This window comes from Mauremys mutica, chromosome 17 (assembly GCF_020497125.1).
Source record: "Mauremys mutica isolate MM-2020 ecotype Southern chromosome 17, ASM2049712v1, whole genome shotgun sequence".
NCBI lineage: Eukaryota > Metazoa > Chordata > Testudines > Geoemydidae > Mauremys > Mauremys mutica.
Window position 1 is genome coordinate 14,313,310 of NC_059088.1, and position 23,111 is coordinate 14,336,420.

Sequence of the window (23,111 nt, forward strand, 5' to 3'; positions counted from 1 at the left end):
AAACAAACAGCAGCAGGTAGTTTTCTTGCTCAGAAATCCACACGTCTGCCCCTCCGGTGCTTGGTTCTGTGCCCAAGTAGCTCTGTCTCTCTGAGTCCTCACGGGGTCAAACTCATTACTGCTTCTCCTGACTTGTTCTCTCCAACACACACAGGTTCTGATCTATATCCTAGCCCCTGCATTTGCAACAGGATGACCCAGTTAACCTCCCAGGTTAGCTCTGACCTGGCCATGTGGCCTAGTGGCTTGGGAGGTGATCCCTATTGGCTGCCACTATTTTTACTATTTAAAGGGGTTTGTTTGCTCCTTCCATTGATCCTCAGGGAGGGATTTAGGCACTTACTGACTTTAACAAGGTTTGTGATTGTCTGTGTCTCCAAAAGCCCTTAAGGCACGCAACTGCACCTTAGAGCTTAACAACATTTATCAATGCTGACACTTATTAGTACTCAGAAAACTTCACTTTGAAACAGTTAAGGCTGCCACATCCATACAACCCTACAAAAACAAGGACAGGAAAAATTAAGCCACCTAACGGTATATCCCCTCTAGCCAGATTTCATTGACAGCTCAAGCACCATACTTCACAAAATACACATCACAACTTTAATTATGCACCCCCAGCACTGTGTTTATCAAAGTGCCCCCTCCAACAAACCCAAACTACACCAAATGCCCAGAGCTAACAGTGCTGGGCAGGGATACTTTGGTAAGAGTGGGCATGTGGGGGCCGGAGGGGCAGCCTACTATGCTGTGAAGCTCACTTATAGAATCACAGGAATGTACTGAAAGTACCAACTCCAGCACACACAGGAAGGGGTGAACTTCTTACTAACTCCCCCAGACCAGAGCCACAACATAACATGTAAGACAGCAGAATAGAACAGTAAAGACACATGGGGCAAGTTCTGGTGTTGAGGTGACGTCCAGTGGTTCTGTCTTGTCACTTGATTCAGTTACCTTTGATAAGGCCACATGTGGATATGCTAAACCAGAGCTTGAGGGAACACACGCCAGCACTCACCCCAGCCTGGTCCTCTTTGCGGACCAGGTTTTTCTCTGTCATTGCTCCAGTCTTGCAATGGTGAGTTGATCATACCTTGTGTTGGGTCAGGACCTGGGTAGAGTTTGAGGCTGTAGGACAAAACCATTCTCAGCCAGGCCAGGAGAGAATCACAGAGAACCTCTAATACCCAGATAAGCACCCTGTATGGGCCCTGTTGTAACTTGGCACTCAAACCCTCTTTCTTCTGTGATCCCTGACTCACACCAGCTCACCCTCCTGGTGAATCTGGGCAGACACCATTACATCAAAATGTGCCTTCTGTCTCTTGGTGGCCCTGCTCTGCTGATGCTTTACTTCTAGGCTGACAGTGCTGATGATTTGAAGTGCAAGGAGTTGAACCAAGCAGGCCAGAAGACTCGGAGTGGACGTTTTAATGAAAATGCAAATAGCTTGGCTGTCAGGGAGGAGGACTTTTCTGCCTTGCTAGCAACACAAAGGAAAGGCTGTCAATCTCAGGATACCTTTCTGTGTACAGACACCTGGAGCTGAGTAGGTCAAAGGAATGGCCCCAGCCCCAATCATCTCCACACGGGAGATGTGAGTCACACTGGCTCAGGCAAAACTTCCCTGAAGCCTTATGATGTGACCCAGGGAGAAAGCTCACTGCCTGCCCTCCCTGGGAACGTAGAGCCAGAGCTCAGGCATATGGTGGCTGAGAGTTCAGATGAGCGTGGGGAGACACTGGTAGGACATGACAACTGTCAGACAGGTTTGCTCAGTTCAGGGGTGAGACAAGCAGAAGAGAAGGGTAAAAGAGCTGGAAGGCTGCTGTTGGTAATAAAGACACATGATCAGAGGGTGGGCATAGACGTGGTGGGTTCTCATAACTAAGAGACCCCAAACCAGAACCCTCCAGAAGCAGTGAAGGCAAGAAAGGACTCTGTTCGGGGAATGAGATCCCAGGTGTGGAAATGGGCTCTTTGCATATGCATAGCTCTGAGATGGGGGCGCTCCAGAGGGGACCTACCAATGTCGGGGAGCACACTGCATCCCTGCCTCTCCAGACCCTGGGACACCAGAGCCCCAGAGATGTGGCTGGGTTAAGACCAATTTTGCAGGGGGATAAACTGGCCCTGATTCCCCCCAAATGCTCACTTCCTAACCAAACCTAGGGGTAAGGACACCCCAGGCTGCAGCCAAGATGGTGGACACATGGAGGAATGTGGGGTCACTTCCCTCCTCACTCCCTGGAAATTGAGAGGGAGGAGGCAGTGACAGGACCTCAGCCCAGTTTCAAACCCAAAGGTTTCGGGGAGGCAAAATGGTGCAGAGCCACATGAAAACTCCTCATGTGCACCCTGCTAGTGCCATCTAAACCGGTAGTTCTCAAATGGAGGTCCATGGACTCTAGGGGAACCTTAGAGACTGCACAGGGGTCTGCAAAATATTACAAAAAAAATTAAAAATAATCTCACCGCACATCTGCAGGGTCAATCATCACACCAAGGACAGACAGACTGCAGTAAGAAGCAGGCACATCAGTCTCAGTGAGATCTGTAAGTACTTATATAGTAGAATCTCAGAGTTACAAACATGTTGGGAATTGAGGTTGTTCATACCTCTGAGATCTTCATAACTGAACAAATTGTTCTGGTTGTTCTTTCAAAAGTTTACAACTGAACATTACACAGCTTTGAAACTTATAACTTATAACTTATAACACAGCTTTGAAACTTTACTATGCAGAAGAAAAATGCTGCTTTCAATCATCCTAATTTAAATGAAGCAAGTACAGAAACAGTTTCCTTACCTTGTCTAATCTTTTTTTTTAATTTCCCTTTATTTTTAGTAGTTTATATTTAACACAGTCCTGTACTGTATTGCCTTTTTGGGGGGTGGAGGGAGAGGGGGCTCTGATGCTGCCTGATTGTGTACTTCTAGTTCTAACTGAGGTGTGTGGTTGACTGGTCAGTTTGTAATTCTGTTGTTCATAACTCTGAGGTCTTACTGTACTCTTTTTCTTAAAGCATTATGTGTTTATGTGACATGCACATATACTTTTGCCTATCGGTTTCTCAGTTGGGGGTCTGTGATTAACATTGCATTTCAAAATAGGTCCATCAACAAAAAAAGCTTGAAAACCTCTGATCTAACAGACCAGACTTAAAGGAGGATGTGAAATTTCTCTGAACTGTTACTTCTGGGGGAATTCTGTGCCAAAAAATTAAAAATTCTGTGCACAGTATTTTAAAATTCTGCAAAATTCTGCACATTTTATTTGTCAAAATAACGCAATATAATTATGTCAGTTTCAATTATGTTGGTAATTTATTTCAAGATACATGTCAGCAAGTATGTCTGTAATAATACAGACAACAAGAAATATTCAGGAAATGTTTTTTGACAAATAGATTCCTTACTAGGAACAGTATTCCTTACTATTAAAACAGAATATTCAGTAATAATTCATTTAAACTACAACACAGATCCATATTTCCTGCACCCCTTAGAATCAGTGCAAAGGCTTGGGGGAGTCAAGGGTAACAGAGGAGCTGAGGGAGAGGGCAGGAGCCTGAGAGTGAACCTGGAGGATTGTTGGGTGTTGGTGGGAGAAGTATGGAACAGTTTTGGTTTTTTTGGGGGGGGATTGTTAGGGAATTGGGGAACCCCATGCAGACCCTGGATGACCCCTAGCCTCTCCCATTCAGTCAGGCACATCTGCCCCATGCCCATGTGTTCCTGTCCCCATGTGACCATGCACCCCAACTCCCATTCAGCTCCTTGCTCGACGTTGTTACTGCACTAGCTCCTGTGCCCCCACCCCAGTCTTTCTCCCCCACTAGCCCTTCTGCACCCCAGTCTGTGTAATGCCCCAGGAGTTCTGTGTTTCCTACTCTGATGTTCCCCTCCCATATACCATGCCCCCTCACCTGGACCCACTGTGAGGCACTGTGAGGAAGGCAGCATCTGTGGCTGGCTGCTCCGGCTGGTGAGCCAGGAAATGAGGCAGGATTCTAGTCCAGGGACAAGGGCCTCTTATAATGCAGCTCCCTAATTCCCTGGTGTGTTTTATGAGCCAGAGTTTCCCCATATGTATGGAGAAGCAGCAATAATCACTCCCCCTCCCCGCCCCCACAGCTCCTGGCCCACTTTACTGAGCCTTTGGTTTCTACCCCACAAGAAGTCGAGATGTCTCCTAAATGCACCAACACTAGGACACCAGGCAGGGAAGGTGAGAGGGGGCAGGAATCCAGACATCCTTTCACAATGGTCTCTCACATGTCACTGGCCAGGCTGGGATAATGGAACGTCACAGGACTGTTGAAAGCAAGAATGAAACTGCTTCTGAGGAGACCTGCCAGGCCTCCTTGCTGAGTTGTCAGCTGACATGGATGGAAGAATCCCATGCACTGCTACAGACTAGGGACCGAATGGTTAGGCAGCAGTTCCACAGAAAAGGACCTAGGGGTTACAGTGGACAAGAAGCTAGATATGAGTTGACAGTGTGTCCTTGATGCCAAGAAGGCTAATGACATTTTGGGCTGTATAAGATGGGGCATTGCCAGCCGATCGAGGGACGTGATCATTCTCCCGATTCGACATTGATGAGGCCTCATCTGGAGTATTGTGTCCAGTTTTGGGCCCCACACTACATAAAGGATGTGGAAAAATTGGAAAGAGTCCAGAGGAGGGCAACAAAAATGATTAGGGGGTTGGAACACATGACTTACGAGGAGAGGCTGAGGGAACTGGGCTTCCTTAGTCTGCAGAAGAGAAGAGTGAGGTGGGATTTGATAGCAGCCTTCAACTACCTGAAGGGGGTTCCAAAGAGGATGGATCTAGGCTGCTCTCAATGGTGGCAGATGACAGAACAAAAAGTAATGGTCTCAAGTTGCAGTGGGGGAGGTCTAAGTTAGATATTAGGAAACACTATTTCACTAGGAGGGTGGTGAAGCACTGGAATGGGTTACCTAGGGAGGAGGTGGAATTTCCATCCTTAGAGGTTTTTAAGGCCCGGCTTGACAAAGCCCTGGCTGGGATGATTTAGTTGGGGTTGGTCCTGCTTTGAGCAGGGGGTTGGACTAGATGACCTCCTGAGGTCTCTTCCCACCCTAATATTCTATGATTCTATGTATTAACAAGACATTACATTTTTAATCAGGAGAAATTTTCAGGAGTCAGAAAATCCATAGTTACTGTTGCTCTTAAAAGAGGAGCCCAGAGAATGAGGGAGATTAATGTCCCCCATTGGTGGTGGGAGGCTGGGCTAATTGTCTCACATTTGTCCAAATTTGTCCAAAGTGAGACAAATTCAGACTGGAAATAAGGCACCATGGTTTAGAAGTGAGGGTAACTAATCAATAGAACAACTTACCAAAGGCTGTTGTGGATTCTCCATTGTTGGAGATTTTAAAATCAAGATGAGGTGTTTTTCTAATGGATATGCTTGAGTACGAATGAGAATTAAATCAGGGCAGTTCTATGGCCTGTGTCATACAGGAGATCAGACTAGATGATCACAGTGGTCCCTTCTGACTTTTGAATCGCGGACTCTTTGAATCTAGTTTTTTAGAGGTCAGTGGCCCAGAGATTCTCTGCTGGATCACACTGGTCACCTAGCTGTAATGTTACCCTGGTGGGATTGACTGTCACAGTGACCCTATCACAGAGCTAACATTGCCTCTGCTGGATCTGGAGAGAGCACTCACAAATGTGGACACAAGAACAAATGGGCATAAACTGGACTCTAGGAAGTTTAGACTTGAAATCAGACGAAGGTTTCTAACCATTAGAGGAGTGAAGTTCTGGAACAGCCTTCCAAGGGGAGCAGTGGGGGCAAAAGACATATCTGGCTTCAAGACTAAGCTTGATAAGTTTATGGAGGGGATGGTATGATGGGATAGCCTAATTTTGGCAATTAATTTGGCAATTGAGCTTTGATTATCAGCAGGTGAGTATGCCCAGTGGTCTGTGATGGGATGGGATCTGAGTTACTACAGAGAATTCTTTCCTGAGTGCTGGCTGGTGAGTCTTGCCCACATGCTCAGGGTTTAACTGATCGCCATATTTGGGGTCAGGAAGGAATTTTCCTCCAGGGCAGATTGGCAGAGGCCCTGGAGGTTTTTCGCCTTCCTCTGCAGCATGGGGCACGGGTCACTTGCAGGAGGATTCTCTGCACCTTGAGGTCTTCAAACCACAATTTGAGGACTTCAGTAACTCAGACATAGGTTAAGGAAAAGTTATTTACTTATTCCCATAATACAAGAACTAGGGGTCACCAAATGAAATTAATGGGCAGCAGGTTTAAAACAAATAAAAGGAAGTTCTTCTTCACGCAGCACACAGTCAGCTTGTGGAACTCCTTACCTGAGGAGGTTGTGAAGGCTAGGACTATAACAGTGTTTAAAAGGGAACTGGATAAATTCATGGTGGCTAAGTCCATAAATGGCTATTAGCCAGGATGGGTAAGAATGGTGTCCCTAGCCTCTGTTCGTCAGAGGATGGAGATGGATGGCAGGAGAGAGATCACTTGATCATTGCCTGTTAGGTTCACTCCCTCTGGGGCACCTGGCATTGGCCACTGTCGGTAGACAGATACTGGGCTAGATGGACCTTTGGTCTGACCTGGTATGGCTGTTCTTATGTTATAGGTTAGGGGTTTGTTATTGAAGTGGATGGGTGAGATTCTGTGGCCTGCATTGTGCAGGAGGTTAGACTAGATGATCATAATGGTCCCTTCTGATCTTAAAGTCTATGAGTCTATGAGTTGAGGGAGAGAAGCTGAGTTTTCAGAGGCACTGACTGAATGCAGGGGGTGCAGTTTGAGTGGCTAGGGCTGGGCACCAGGGTAAATGACATTTTCCTGCTCTGAGAGGTTAGTTCAGAGCTACCAGATTGGCAGAGTAATTGCACGGCAATGGCCTTCTGTGCACTTGTGCTCCATCCACTACAAATCACCGCCTTCAGTCGATGTCCGGGGGAAGATTTTCATTGATGGAGTTTCTGAATTGGTATCTAAGGTCCCTCTGGCAGGCTGCCTTCCCCTGAGAGACTGGCATATTGGCGCTCACCAGGGTGGCCCTAGAGTAGCTGCCAGCAATTGGCGCCCTAGGTGAACCATGCAATCGGTGTCCCCAGCCCCAAACCCTAAGGGCAGATCTAGGCTGAAGTTTTTGGTAAACTGGGAAACATTTTGCCCCTTTTTTCCTTTTAATGTTTTTAAGTGAGGTTTTTTTTTAAAACAGAGGCTTAATTTTTCGGTTTGTCCATCTGTCCAACCAATGTTTCTGAGATCAGATAAAATAGAGAGACACAATTTTCAGAATAGATTTGTACACGACAGCTAGATGATATTTCAGTCTGATTTCAAATAAAAATGCATTAAAAATCTTAATTATAATTTTTATTATTACTATCCAAAATAATCCATTGTGCTATCCTGCTTTAACTGCCACTACCACCACATCCAATATAGAAAGAAATGACAACTCTTCAATGAAATTAATTCCAAATAAACACTTTACAAAACACTCCAAATAAAAAAACCCTCTGTGCTCTTAAAACGACTTTTCTTTCTTTAAGTTTTGAAAATTCAGTCATTAGTTCTTTTAGATCCAGTTTTCCAGCTATTTCATACCTCTATTGACATTGTGACAAGTCCAACAAGTCTCTCTTGCACTATTGTTGAACACAGATATGTTTTTTATCAATTTTAACTTTGAGAAGTTACGCTCCCCACTAGCTATGGAAACTGGCAAAGTTAAAAGAATGCACAGAGCTATCAAAATGTTTGGAAAACTGTCTGTGAGTTTATTTTCACAAGTAAACTTCAGTATTTCTTCAGGAGTGGAATGTTTCTTAAGTTGTCTTGAAAAAGCCTGAAGTTCACTGCACAAGCCTGTAATAATAATTGGAGCTATACCAATCTCCTAGAACTGGAAGGGACCTTGTCATTGAGTCTAGCCCCCTGCCTTCACTAGCAGGACCAATTTTTGCCCCAGATTCTTAAGTGGTCTCCTCAGGGATTGAACTCACAACCCTGGGTTTAGCAGACCAATGCTCAAACCACTGAGCTATCCCTCCCCACTATAGCATCACTGTCTTTTGAATTTTCATGAGTCAATGCCGACTCCAGTTTTATACAAAATTCTCTTATCTGATTTGCTGTTTTCTTTTGCAAGCTGTGGATATCATAGAGAAAACCAAATACTGACTCTAGCTGCTGCATCTGTTGAAATCTTTCATCAACCGAATGAATAGCTGTATCAAGGACTGCAAAATAGAATTTCACTTTGAACCTGTGTTTGGGGTTCTGAATGAGTGTGTCTCGTCCTTCATATGAAAACTGCTGTTTCTTTTGCCAAATGTGAACTGGCTCTGGTTCAAATTCTGTCAGAAAGTCTATTTCTTCGGCAAGCTCGAGAGAATCTACCAGTGTTCTTTCAAACCCTTTATCACTTCTGAATTCCTCCAGGATATTTTTAGTTTGCTGCAGTTTTTGAATAGCAGAATGTGTGTTCAAGTTCTTTCCCTGAAGCTGCTTACTAGTGAGGTTAATCTCAAAAAGGATATTATACCACAAAATGAGTGAAGACACAAATTTGAACTTGGAAAGGCCATTTGCAAGAGCTTCTGCATCTGAACATGCCATATTGCCAGATGATCCAGTATCATCAGAAATTTCAATTAGGGCATCATGAATGCAGCAAAGAATCCTGTGGCACCTTATAGGCTAACAGACGTTTTGGAGCATGAGCTTTCGTGGGTGAATACCCACTTCGACAGATCCAAGTTCATAGCGAAGAGGCTTCAAAACATCAATGCGACTCTCCCATCTTGTCTGACTAAGTAGTTTCACAGTTAGAGAATTCACATGGCGAGTCAGAATCTCCCAACGGCATGTTGAGCCTGAGAAAAACACATAAACATGCTGCATCAGGTCAAAGAAACTGCTTGCCTCCAAACAGCATCTAGCAGCATCATTGACAACCAAATTCAGTGAATGCGCACTGCAAGGAACGAAAAAGGCCCTAGGATTGATTTCCATCATTCTTCTTTGCACACCATTGTCTTTATCCTTCATATTACTCCCATTATCGTAGCCTTGGGGATGTAAGTTTTCAACAGATAATGACATTGTTTCAAGCTCTTGTAGAATAGTTTCAGTCATAAAAGCTCCAGTCATCTCCATCAGTGCTAAGAAACCCCCAAAATGTTCCTTTATGAGCACTTCAACTGCAGATTTTTCATCTGCAGACTTTTCCATATCCACAAAATGAATTATCATCGTCATTTGTTCAACATGACTCACATCTGGTGTACAGTCCAGTATTATTGAAAAGTAATTTGCAGAATGAGCAGCTTCTACAATTTTCTTTTTAATGGCATTTGCTAGGCTTTGGGTCAGTTCATTCTGCATATTTTTTCCGAAGTAATGAACCTGTGTTTCATGATCAGTTATTTTACGTATATGCTCCTTTATGACTGGCTTAAACAAAGCTAGGTATTCAACACATTTTAAAAAGTTTCCATTACCTGGAGTGTATAAATTTTCATTTCAACTGCAGCTGAGGAATGATAAATTTTGCCCACCGAGAACTCTCAATTAAGCAATGAGACGCTCTAACATTTGTTGCCAATATTCTTCTTTTTCCTTGATCACACATAAATTTTCTTCAGCAATAGTTTTTCCTTTTTTCAATCGTAATTCAAGTTCTTTCCAATTTTGAAAACATTCCAAATGTTCTGTACTTCTTTCATGTGAAGAGAGAATTGAAGAGATGTTTTTCCATCCTTCAAACCATTTTCAGTAAGTAATGTACCAATTGCTTGATTTCTAAACAACTTGCAGCAAAAGCAAAACACAGAGTCCTTCGACACTGAGTATTGTAACCAGTTTCGATGAATTTCTTTCCCATTAATGAGTTTCCTCTTGTAATGCTGAGCAGAGAATTTTCTTTTATTTCCATCCTTAGGGACGGAAATTTCATGACCTTGTTTGGGTCCATGTTCCACGAGAATTTGCCGCACACTGTCATCACATCTGGGCCATGAAGCTGGATCCCCATACTGTAACTTGTTTGTAACTTCCTCATCCTTTCTTCCTTCTACTTCATTTACTTCAATTTCTGCATGTGTCTCTGAAGGTGAATAAATTTTCTCCACTTCCGTATCAGTCTGATGCTGTGAGCTGCTTCATCTAGAAGTAAGTTTCCATCATCTTAAGTTTCCAAACTGCTTTTTTCTGGATGTGAGCTACCCTCATCTCGAAGTAATAAACCTTCATCTTGATATTCCAAACTGTGTCCATGCAGACGTGAGCTAACCTCCTCTCCAAGTAAAATTCCTTTATCTGGATGCTGTGAACTGCTTCCATCTTTATTTGAATTAAAGAGAAGATATTTCAGGAAGGATCCCTGCTGTTTTGCTTGGTCCTTTTCCTTCTCAGCCTTTTGTTTACAATACTCAGCTCCTGAGGGTTTTCTTTTTCCTCTTTCTGCCATGTGGCATTTGACTATTGTTATGTACTGTGCTCCCAACTGCAAGCATTATACATCACATGGTTGGCGATTTAAACCACATTGCAGCCATCCCAACACGTCTTTTCACTGCTTAAAGGTTCAATGATTAGTAACATATACTCACTTACTTATTAAAACAGTGAGTTACTGCATTTACATGGAGACAAAATGACCTTTTTTGACGTTATAACCTGACACCGGTTGTTTGGAAAGTAATTCCCTTCCTCACGGTTACTCACTTGGAGTGTGATGTCATCGATTTCGTAGTTTATTAAGCATTAATGCTGTTACTTTTCTTTTATGGGACATATTTATTACATGTGAACCAGTTATAACAAAGAAAAGTTCATAATTATACAGCCCGATAATAACGCTAAGGTTTAATAACGCTTAAAGATACTCACATTTTGGATTTATAATGCTGAAAGATGTTATTCTTTATTCTTTGGCACCAAGAAACACAATTGTCCACAGTATTCACTCAGTTTTTAACCATCTACCTGCAACGTGTGTTAAAATGACCATTTGGCATGTATCAACTCGCGATATCGCTGATCTACATGAATTTCTGGCTCTGCAACATTGATGTATATTTTAGTTATGTGTCACTAGTGTTGCAGCTCTTGCCTCTGGTGGATATGTTTCATTTTGGCTGAGTTATTGCTTATCAAAACTGTGGAGTGGGTCATCTTGACCCTACATCGCAAATTGAATTTTTTTTGCTAAAATATTATTTATTTTTGCAGTAAATAAAAGATTTGACATATTAATAAATTCTCAGAAATGTAGAGCAATGAATTATAATTCATATTTCCTCTGTATGTGCACGGGAATTGAAATAATGACATCATTATTTTATTTGTATTTTTTTCATCATTTTCATTTGTTTTCATTTTCATTTTTTTTTATTTGATTTTTTTTCCTTGAATGTGCTGCCCCATTTAACTTGGCATCCTAGGCGACCATCTAGTTTGCCTATATGGATGGGCCGCCCTTGGCACTCACTCAGGAATAACTCAGTGCTGAGTGCTAAGCACCATGTGTGATCTCCTATTCCCAGGCAGACAAGTTGCTGGAGCAGTTTATGGAGAAAAAGGAGGACGAAGCAGTCACCATCCTCAATGTTGACAACATGCTGACAGAGGAAGCTAAGTGTCCGGCAGGTAAGTTGCTGTAGGAGTGAGTGTGGGTGATCCCCTGACTATCTCTCCCTGCCTGAGTTGTTGCCTACTTTGCTGTGAAAGAGGGTTGCTGGACTACTCTCAGAGATAGCAACTGGATTTGGAAACACGTAGGAGGCCCTATATGTTATGGGGACTTTTTCCAATGTGAGAAATGCCTATTGCTGCCAAAGAGAGGTTGGCCTCCTAGGTGAATTGGCGCCCTCCTCACCCCTCAGCACTCAAGTATCTTCGGTCCTGATCAAGGTACATGGATCCCTCCACATTAGAGAGCGCACTACTGTGGAAAACACTATATTCATGAATCCAGGGAAATTCTCCTGGAGGGTTGGGTTACTTGCAGGTTGTGTGGTGTTAATGATGTACTCAGTGCAAATCCATCTTCCCCTTCCCTTTATATGCTTCCTTTATATTTACCCTTGTAAATAAAGTGTGCCTTGATTGTTGGTTCATCCATTATGGAGATGTCAGAAAAGCATATGTACAAGATATGTAATGTCGGGTTCCTGAAACCCTTAAACAGTCAGATGGAGGCACAAGCACTTAGAAGCTAAGAACCCAAACCATTGAAACCCTCTGCAGCCAAAGCAGAGAGACAGCAGGTAAGGGTTTGTGCTGACATTTTGCTGCACTTAGAGGTATGGCAGCCCATAAAACTCCCTTACATTCTTGGAGGCACCGCTGGGATTGTGAAAAGTATGATATGCTAGTCTCGCTGCAGGAGTCGCTGGGATGCCACACGTCCCACAAGACCTGCAGCTGTAACAGTGGCAGCAGGATAAAAATTCAACAACCAATGCGGGAGTGGGTAGAGTGGGAGTGGGTATTGTACGGCAGGTTGGGAGCTGGAATAAAAATGTAATCCTATGCAGGGGGCACAAATATGATCGCTCATCTCAGATGTTAAAATGCCAAGTTATAGAACTGGTATCCATGTTGCAACCTCTTTCATGAGAATAAGAGAATCAAACAGCAGCAGCTCAGAACTCTCCCTCGACTCACACATTATTAAGATTCCAGAGGAACAACTCTGGAGCGTTGTGCTGCTCCCAACCCCCTATCACCTCAGTCGTAGGCTACTGCCAGTCAACAACTAGCCCCCGCTCCCTGGGGCGGATTGCAGCATAGGCCACTCATCATAGACAAGGTTGGGTGTGGACCTGCTGCCTCTGCCTAGCCTTGGGCTGTCCCCTGCAACCCCAGGACCTGTTTGGACTTGTACTAGGCTGCAGCCTGGGGGGTTTCCAGGCCGGAGCTCCCCAGCTCCCTTGGCCTTCCCCCAGCCCTGCTCCACTCCAGGTGCCTTCCTCAGCTCCCAGCAGCCAGGACCCTCCCTCTCAAAGGCTAGAGAGAGAGTCTCCTGAGCTCCTGACTCACAGCCTTTTTATAGGGCCAGCAGTTGCCTGATTGGGGTGTGGCCCAACTGTGGCTACTTTCCCGATCAGCCCAGGTATCTCCAAGAGCTCATCGGGGCAGGAGCCGGGTTACTACCACGCTACAGTGACACATTATCATCAACACTTCACACAGTGACCAACAGTTAGTGAAGAGGCGATAAGCATAATTAGTGTTTCTGATAATCTCACAAGGTCAGAAGGATATATGGTCGTACATAGGTGCAGGAACTATGGGTGTTGGGGGTGCTGCAGCCCCACGAGGTTTTACCCACGGCTCCATTCCCAACCCCGAACGTGGGGTCATGGATGCTGGGTCCGTGCCCAGGATTTCGCTAATGGCCCCACGCCCACGGTCAAATCTGTCACCCACATCCAGAGTTCTGCTCCTGTCCCCGTGCCAGCCCCAACAGTGGCCCAAGCCTCATCCTCCTTACCACATCCGGGTCTCCCCCTCCTAGAGACAAGGCCCTGCTCGGGGCACTAGCTCTGGGGGAAGACGGGGAAGAGGGGGGGGATAGGGGCTGGCTTTCAGCACCCCCACTATTAAAAGTGATAGAGCAACACTGTGGTCGTCTTTTTCTAAATCAGGCCTGCAACAGGATCAGGATCCTGGGGGTCATGTTTCCATATCATAGCATACCGGTGCCATCCTCTCTTCTGTGTTGCTGCTGGAAATGGTGCTGCCTTCAGAGTTGAGCACCCTTCCAATCTGCGTTGTGCTGCTGCTTGTGTGACTGTAAGGACGCGAGACTCACCGCTGTGGTGCCTCCTGCTGGTCTCTCAGGGAATTAGCTTCCAGCCTCCAGAGCTCCCTCTGTCAACCGGCGTCTCGCTACCGCTGGGCCCCCATGTCCCTTCGTGGAATCTGGAGCCTCTTTCCACTGGGGTACTGGCAACTGGCACCCGTCAGTCTCGGGGTCTCCCCTCCCCGGGAAACTCCCACCCCCTATCCCCACCTCACCTCAGTCGTAAGCTACTGCCAGTCACAAACTAGCCCCCGCTCCCTGGGGCGGACTGCAACATATGCCCTTACCGGAGGTCCACTCTCTCTCGGGGTCAGGCCCCTCCACCTCCTGGAGCCGCACCTCTCTGAGCCTTAGCACGTCTGTCTCTCGCCGTGATCCCCCTCAGAGAGTCCACGCGCTCTGAACGCCCCGGGCCTCCTCACCCCCGAAGTGGTAGATGCAACCCTGTTCTCTAGCCCGGAGCGACTCTCAGCCAGCATAAAACAGGAGTGTTTATTGAGAGTTGAACACAGCACAGGAAACTCTCAAGGCCTCAGGCCTGGCCTCTCACAAGAACAGCACATCCCAGTCTCCCTGTATCCAGGTGGGTTCTGCCTGCTTCCCCTCTCCAACCCAGAGCTCCCCTGCTTGCCACCTGGGCCTCTGATATCCCCAGCCTCAAGCCTCACCTCTGTCCATTGTCTTCTCTCCAGGTAAACAGGGTTGTAAACAGGAAGGCCTGGGTCTCCTCTCCTCTCAGCACTCCTCTGGCCGGAACCGGCTGGCCAGGTCACCGGGGTCCACTCTCTGCAGCCCATTGTCCTCCCACTGGCCAGAACAGGCTGTGTCTCCTGAGCTGGGTCTCCGGGTCACCAGGTCACCAGTCACCAGGGTCTCCGTCCTCCAGGCCCTCGGCTGGGGTCTCAAGTCCCTTTCCGGTCCTCTGTAACAACAAACTCCCTCTCCCCTCACCTCATTAAACCAGTAACACCCGGGGACACTGAGTCCCACCCCCTGTGCATGCAAACCACTGGAAAACACAGAAAACCCCAAGAAAAACCCCCTCACTTCATCACATCGCCACAATACAGTGACCCATTAGTGTCAACACTTCACACAGTGACCATCAGTTAGTGTTGACGCCATAAGCATAATTAGTGTTTGTGATAATCTCACAAGGTTAGAAGGATATATGGTCGTACATAGGTGCAGGAACTATGGGTGTGGGGGGTGCTGTAGCCCCACGAGGTTTTACCCACGGCTCCACTCCCGACCCCAAACGTGGGGTCATGGATGCTGGGTCCGTGCCCAGGATTTCGCTGATGGCCCCACGCCTATAGTCAAATCTGTCATCCACATCCAGGGCTCCGTTCCTGTCCCTGTGCCAGCCCCAACAATGGCCTGACCCTCAGCCTCCTTACCCCATCCGGGTCTCCCCCTCCCAGAGACAAGGCCCTGCTCGAGGCACTAGCTCTGGGGGAAGGGGAAAGGGGGGGAAAGGGCTGGCTTTCAGCATCCCCACTATTAAAAGTGATAGAGCAACACTATGGTCATTTTTTCTAAATCAGGTGCAAGGGAGAATGGGCTGTATGGTGAGAAAAAGGAAGCGGACACAAAGATGGATGATGTAACCCATGGAAAAGAACCAGAAAACGTATTAGGTACAAGAAAATATCTCTTTTTTTTTCTCTGAAGGATGTTTTTCTTAAAATTCTCAATACAGTTGTATCCATCAGGTCTGTAACCAGGGTTGGGTGAGGGAGCAGCTGCCCAGGGTGCAAACCCCAGGAGGTGGAAAAATGGACAAGGAAAAAAGGGAAGGGGGCAGAGGCCTGCCACAGGATCAGGATCCTGTGGGTCATGTTTCCATAGCATAGCATACCGGTGCCATCCTGTCTTCTGTGTTGCTGCTGGAAATGGTGCTGCCTTCAGAGTTGAGCACCCTTCCAATCTGCATTGTGCTGCTGCTTGTGTGACTGTAGCGATGCGAGACTCACCGCTGTGGCACCTCCTGCTGGTCTCTCAGGGAATTAGCTTCCAGCCTCCAGAGCGCCCTCTGTCAGCCGGTCTCTCGCTACTGGTGGGCCCCCATGTCCCTCTGTGGACTGTGGTGCCTCTTTCCTCTGGCAGTACAACTCTCAATCTCGGGGTCTCCCCTCCCTGGGGAACCCCCACTCCCTATCCCCACCTCGCTTCAGTCGTAGGCTACTGCCAGTCACCAATTAGCTCCCGCTCCCTGGGGCGGACTGCAGTATACGACACTCATCATAGGCAAGGTTGGATTTGGTCCTGCTGCCTCTGCCTAGCCTTGGGCTGTCCCCTGCAACCCCAGTACCTGTTTGGACTTGTACTAGGCCGCAGCCTGGGGGGTTTCCAGGCTGGAGCTCCCCAGCTCCCTTGGCCTTCCCCCAGCCCTGCTCCACTCCAGGTGCCTTCCCTCAGCTCCCTGCAGCCAGGTCCCTCCCTCTCAAAGGCAAGAGAGAGAGTCTCCGGAGCTCCTGGCTCACAGCCTTTTTATAGGGCCAGCTGTGACCTGATTGGTGCGTGGCTCAACTGTGGCTACTTTACCGATCAGCCCAGGTTTCTCCAAGGGATGTTTTAACCCTTCGGAGAGGAGCAGGGTTACTACCCACTTACAGTGAAACACTGTTAACACTTCACACAGTGACCATCAGTTAGTGTTGAGGCGATAAGCATAATTAGTGTTTGTGATAATCTCACAAGGTCAGAAGGATATATGGTCGTACATAGGTGCAGGAACTATGGGTGTGGGGGGTGCTGTAGCCCCACGAGGTTTTACCCACGGCTCCACTCCCGACCCCAAACGTGGGGTCATGGATGCTGGGTCCGTGCCCAGGATTTCGCTGATGGCCCCACGCCCATAGTCAAATCTGTCATCCACATCCAGGGCTCCGTTCCTGTCCCTGTGCCAGCCCCAACAATGGCCTGACCCTCAGCCTCCTTACCCCATCCGGGTCTCCCCGTCCCAGAGACAAGGCCCTGCTCGAGGCACTAGCTCTGGGGAAGGGGAAAGGGGGGGAAAGGGCTGGCTTTCAGCATCCCCACTATTAAAAGTGATAGAGCAACACTATGGTCATTTTTTCTAAATCAGGTGCAAGGGAGAATGGGCTGTATGGTGAGAAAAAGGAAGCGGACACAAAGATGGATGATGTAACCCATGGAAAAGAACCAGAAAACGTATTAGGTACAAGAAAATATCTCTTTTTTTTTCTCTGAAGGATGTTTTTCTTAAAATTCTCAATACAGTTGTATCCATCAGGTCTGTAACCAGGGTTGGGTGAGGGAGCAGCTGCCCAGGGTGCAAACCCCAGGAGGTGGAAAAATGGACAAGGAAAAAAGGGAAGGGGGCAGAGGCCTGCCACAGGATCAGGATCCTGTGGGTCATGTTTCCATAGCATAGCATACCGGTGCCATCCTGTCTTCTGTGTTGCTGCTGGAAATGGTGCTGCCTTCAGAGTTGAGCACCCTTCCAATCTGCATTGTGCTGCTGCTTGTGTGACTGTAGCGATGCGAGACTCACCGCTGTGGCACCTCCTGCTGGTCTCTCAGGGAATTAGCTTCCAGCCTCCAGAGCGCCCTCTGTCAGCCGGTGTCTCGCTACTGGTGGGCCCCCATGTCCCTCTGTGGACTGTGGTGCCTCTTTCCTCTGGCAGTACAACTCTCAATCTCGGGGTCTCCCCTCCCCGGGGAACCCCCACTCCCTATCCCCACCTCGCTTCAGTCGTAGGCTACTGCCAGTCACCAATTAGCTCCCGCTCCCTGGGGCGGACTGCAGTATACGACACTCATCATAGGCAAGGTTGGGTTTGGTCCTGCTGCCTCTGCCTAGCCTTGGGCTGTCCACAGAAACCCCAGTACCTGTTTGGACTTGTACTAGGCCGCAGCCTGGGGGGTTTCCAGGCTGGAGCTCCCCAGCTCCCTTGGCCTTCCCCCAGCCCTGCTCCACTCCAGGTGCCTTCCCTCAGCTCCCTGCAGCCAGGTCCCTCCCTCTCAAAGGCAAGAGAGAGAGTCTCCGGAGCTCCTGGCTCACAGCCTTTTTATAGGGCCAGCTGTGACCTGATTGGTGCGTGGCTCAACTGTGGCTACTTTACCGATCAGCCCAGGTTTCTCCAAGGGATGTTTTAACCCTTCGGAGAGGAGCAGGGTTACTACCCACTTACAGTGAAACACTGTTAACACTTCACACAGTGACCATCAGTTAGTGTTGAGGCGATAAGCATAATTAGTGTTTGTGATAATCTCACAAGGTCAGAAGGATATATGGTCGTACATAGGTGCAGGAACTATGGGTGTGGGGGGTGCTGTAGCCCCACGAGGTTTTACCCACGGCTCCACTCCCGACCCCAAACGTGGGGTCATGGATGCTGGGTCCGTGCCCAGGATTTCGCTGATGGCCCCACGCCCATAGTCAAATCTGTCATCCACATCCAGGGCTCCGTTCCTGTCCCTGTGCCAGCCCCAACAATGGCCTGACCCTCAGCCTCCTTACCCCATCCGGGTCTCCCCGTCCCAGAGACAAGGCCCTGCTCGAGGCACTAGCTCTGGGGGAAGGGGAAAGGGGGGGAAAGGGCTGGCTTTCAGCATCCCCACTATTAAAAGTGATAGAGCAACACTATGGTCATTTTTTCTAAATCAGGTGCAAGGGAGAATGGGCTGTATGGTGAGAAAAAGGAAGCGGACACAAAGATGGATGATGTAACCCATGGAAAAGAACCAGAAAACGTATTAGGTACAAGAAAATATCTCTTTTTTTTTCTCTGAAGGATGTTTTTCTTAAAATTCTCAATACAGTTGTATCCATCAGGTCTGTAACCAGGGTTGGGTGAGGGAGCAGCTGCCCAGGGTGCAAACCCCAGGAGGTGGAAAAATGGACAAGGAAAAAAGGGAAGGGGGCAGAGGCCTGCCACAGGATCAGGATCCTGTGGGTCATGTTTCCATAGCATAGCATACCGGTGCCATCCTGTCTTCTGTGTTGCTGCTGGAAATGGTGCTGCCTTCAGAGTTGAGCACCCTTCCAATCTGCATTGTGCTGCTGCTTGTGTGACTGTAGTGATGCGAGACTCACCGCTGTGGCACCTCCTGCTGGTCTCTCAGGGAATTAGCTTCCAGCCTCCAGAGCGCCCTCTGTCAGCCGGTCTCTCGCTACTGGTGGGCCCCCATGTCCCTCTGTGGACTGTGGTGCCTCTTTCCTCTGGCAGTACAACTCTCAATCTCGGGGTCTCCCCTCCCCGGGGAACCCCCACTCCCTATCCCCACCTCGCTTCAGTCGTAGGCTACTGCCAGTCACCAATTAGCTCCCGCTCCCTGGGGCGGACTGCAGTATACGACACTCATCATAGGCAAGGTTGGGTTTGGTCCTGCTGCCTCTGCCTAGCCTTGGGCTGTCCCCTGCAACCCCAGTACCTGTTTGGACTTGTACTAGGCCGCAGCCTGGGGGGTTTCCAGGCCGGAGCTCCCCAGCTCCCTTGGCCTTCCCCCATCCCTGCTCCACTCCAGGTGCCTTCCCTCAGCTCCCTGCAGCCAGGTCCCTCCCTCTCAAAGGCAAGAGAGAGAGTCTCCGGAGCTCCTGGCTCACAGCCTTTTTATAGGGCCAGCTGTGACCTGATTGGTGCGTGGCTCAACTGTGGCTACTTTACCGATCAGCCCAGGTTTCTCCAAGGGTTGTTTTAACCCTTCGGAGAGGAGCAGGGTTACTACCCACTTACAGTGAAACACTGTTAACACTTCACACAGTGACCATCAGTTAGTGTTGAGGCGATAAGCATAATTAGTGTTTGTGATAATCTCACAAGGTCAGAAGGATATATGGTCGTACATAGGTGCAGGAACTATGGGTGTGGGGGGTGCAGTAGCCCCACGAGGTTTTACCCACGGCTTCACTCCCGACCCCGAATGTGGGGTCATGGAACTGGGTCCGTGCCCAGGATTTCGCTGATGGCCCCACGGCCACGGTCAAAGCTGTCACCCACATCCAGAGTTCTGCTCCTGTCCCCGTGCCAGCCCCAACAGTGGCCCGAGCCTCATCCTCCTTACCCCATCCGGGTCTCCCCCCCCCCAGAGACAAGGCCCTGCTCGGGGCACTAGCTCTGGGGGAAGACGGGGAAGAGGGGTGGGAAAGGGGCTGGCTTTCAGCACCCCCACTATTAAAAGTGATAGAGCAACACTGTGGTCGTCTTTTTCTAAATCAGGCCTGCAACAGGATCAGGATCCTGTGGGTCATGTTTCCATATCATAGCATACCAGTGCCATCCTCTTGTTGCCGGCTCAAAGGGCCCGAGGAAAAGCAACAGCGGGGGTTCGTTGCCCGTTGTGCGTCGCACTAATTAACACACCAGGGTGGAGAAGCAAACCAAGTTTATTTGAGCCCAAATAAGGTGCCAGGGAGAAAAAGCATTCTCAAATCCTGCACACCCGCACGCAGGCAGGGTCCCAGCATTTATACCCCCCTTGTTTGTGTAAGCCTTTTGTTTGGTTTTCCCCCTCACCCCTCCCTTCCCAACAGCAGTTACTTTAAACATTACATTTCAGCGTGTTAGAAAAGTTCCCATTCGCATATTTATCTATGGCCTTCACAGCACAGACGCATGCAGACTTTCCTCCCCCTTCTCCCCCGCCTCCCTGGCTTTTTGCTGTTTCAAACTGTCCTGCAGCTGTAAGCTGAGACAGCTGACAGTAACACATTTTGCTTGCTGTCTGTTAGCATCTTAGGCTGGTTAAAGTTCACAGCATGGAAGACCTTTGGTTACCACTTTGGTTTACTTAGGCCTAGTGACACCAACACTCTCTTCTGTGTTGCTGCTGGAAATGGTGCTGCCTTCAGAGTTGAGCACCCTTCTAAACTGCATTCTGCTGCTGCTTGTGTGACTGTAACGACGCGAGACTCACTGCTGTGGTGCCTCCTGCTGGTCTCACAGGGAATTAGCTTCAAGCCTCCAGAGCGCCCTCTGTCAACCGGCGTCTCGCTACCGCTGAGCCCCCATGTCCCTCTGTGGAATCTGGAGCCTCTTTCCACTGGCGTACTGGCAACTGGCACCCGTCAGTCTCAGGGTCTCCCCTCCCCGGGAAACTCCCACCCCCTATCCCCACCTCACCTCAGTCGTAAGCTACTGTCAGTCACAAACTAGCCCCTGCTTCCTGGGGTGGACTGCAGCATACGCCACTCATCATAGGCAAGGTTGGGTGTGGACCTGCTGCCTCTGCCTAGCCTTGGGCTGTCCCCTGCTACCTCAGTACCAGTTTGGACTTCCACAAGGCCACAGCCTGGGGGGTTTCCAGGCCGGAGCTCCCCAGCTCCCTTGGCCTTCCCCCAGCCCTGCTCCACTCCAGGTACCTTCTCTCAGCTCCCTGCAGCCAGGTCCCTCCCTCTCAAAGCGAGAGAGAGAGTCTCCGGAGCTCCTGGCTCACAGCCTTTTTATAGGGCCAGCTGCGACTTGATTGGGGCACGGCCCAGCTGTGGCTATTTCCCCGATCAGCCCAGGTTTCCCCTACCACAGCCCTCTCCAAGGGCTCTTTTAACCCTTCGGGGCAGGAGCCGAGTTACCGCCAAACTACAGTGACACATTATCATCAACACTTCACACAGTGACCATCAGTTAGTGTTGAGGCGATAAGCATAATTAGTGTTTGTGATAATCTCACAAGGTCAGAAGGATATATGGTCGTATATAGGTGCAGGAACTATGGGTGTGGGGGGTGCTGCAGCCCCATGAGGTTTTACCCACGGCTCCATTCCCGATGCCAAACGTGGGGTCATGGATGCTGGGTCTGTGCCCAGGATTTTGCTGATGGCCCCACGCCCACGCTCAAATCTGTCATCATATAATCATAGAATCATAGAATCATAGAACTTACGATCAGAAGGGACCATTATGATCATCTAGTCTGACCTCCTGCAAGATGCAGGCCACAAAAGCTGACCCACCCACTCCTGAAATAATTCTCTCCCTTGACTCAGCTGTTGAAGTCCCCAAATCCTGATTTAAAGACTTCAAGTAGCAGATAATCCTCCAGCAAGCGACCCCTGCCCCATGCTGCGGAGGAAGGCGAAAAACCTCCAGGGCCACTGCCAATCTACCCTGGAGGAAAATTCCTTCCAGACCCCAAATATGGCGATCAGCTGAACCCCGAGCATGCGAGCAAGACTCTCCAGCCAGACACTCAGGAAAAAGACTTTCAATATCCCAACATTGACCCTCGGTACTAATTACCAGTGGTCGCACGTTATTGACCTATTGACTAAATCACGTTCTCCTATCAAACCATTCCCTCCATAAACTTATCAAGCTTAATCTTAAAGCCAGAGAGGTCCTTCGCCCCCACTGTTTCCCTCGGTAGGCTGTTCCAGAATTTCACTCCCCTGATGGTTAGAAACCTTCATCTAATTTCAAGCCTAAACTTCCCGACTGCCAATTTATATCCATTTGTTCTCGTGTCAACATTAGTACTGAGCTGAAATAATTCCTCTCCCTCCCTGGTATTTATCCCTCTGATATATTTAAAGAGAGCAATCATATCTCCTCTCAACCTTCTTTTGATTAAGGAAAACAAACCGAGCTCCTCAAGTCTCCTTTCATACGACAGGTTTTCCATTCCTCGGATCATTCTAGTGGCCCTTCTTTGTACCCGTTCCAGTTTGAATTCATCCTTCTTAAACATGGGAGACCAAAACTGCACGCAGTACTCCAAATGAGGTCTCACCAACGCCTTATATAACGGGACTAGCACCTCCTTATCTCTACTAGAAATACCTCGCCTAATGCATCCCAAGACCGCATTAGCTTTTTTAATGGTGACATCACATTGCCGACTCATAGTCATCCTGCGATCAACCAGGACTCCGAGGTCCTTCTCCTCTTCCGTTACTTCCAACTGGTGCGTCCCCAGCTTATAACTAAAATTCCTGTTAGTCATCCCTAAATGCATAACCTTACACTTCTCACTATTGAATTTCATCCTATTACTAATACTCCAGTTTACAAGGTCATCCAAATCTCCCTGGAGGATATCCCGATCCTTCTCTGAATTGGCAATACCTCCCAACTTCGTGTCATCCACAAACTTTATCAGCCCACTCCTACTTTTGGTTCCAAGGTCAGTGATAAATAGATTGAATAAGATCGGACCCAAAACCGAACCTTGAGAAACTCCACTGGTAACCTCCCTCCAACCCGACAGATCACCTTTCAATACGACCCGCTGCAGTCTCCCCTTTAACCAGTTCCTTATCCACCTCTGGATTTTCATTTCGATCCCCATCTTTT

The 23,111-nt window shown here is 48.2% G+C and overlaps 1 protein-coding gene across 1 annotated transcript in view; it reads left to right on the forward strand.

Moving 5' to 3' along the window:
• Positions 1-23,111, forward strand: part of LOC123352006 — a 63,957-nt gene that overhangs the window by 19,301 nt on the left and 21,545 nt on the right. Inside the window, exons 2-5 of the mRNA XM_044991690.1 lie at positions 11,588-11,690; positions 15,399-15,491; positions 16,943-17,035; positions 18,488-18,580. Of these exons, the coding sequence (XP_044847625.1) occupies positions 11,612-11,690; positions 15,399-15,491; positions 16,943-17,035; positions 18,488-18,580 (358 nt within the window). The 5' untranslated portion in view covers positions 11,588-11,611. The remainder of the gene's footprint in view (positions 1-11,587; positions 11,691-15,398; positions 15,492-16,942; positions 17,036-18,487; positions 18,581-23,111) is intronic.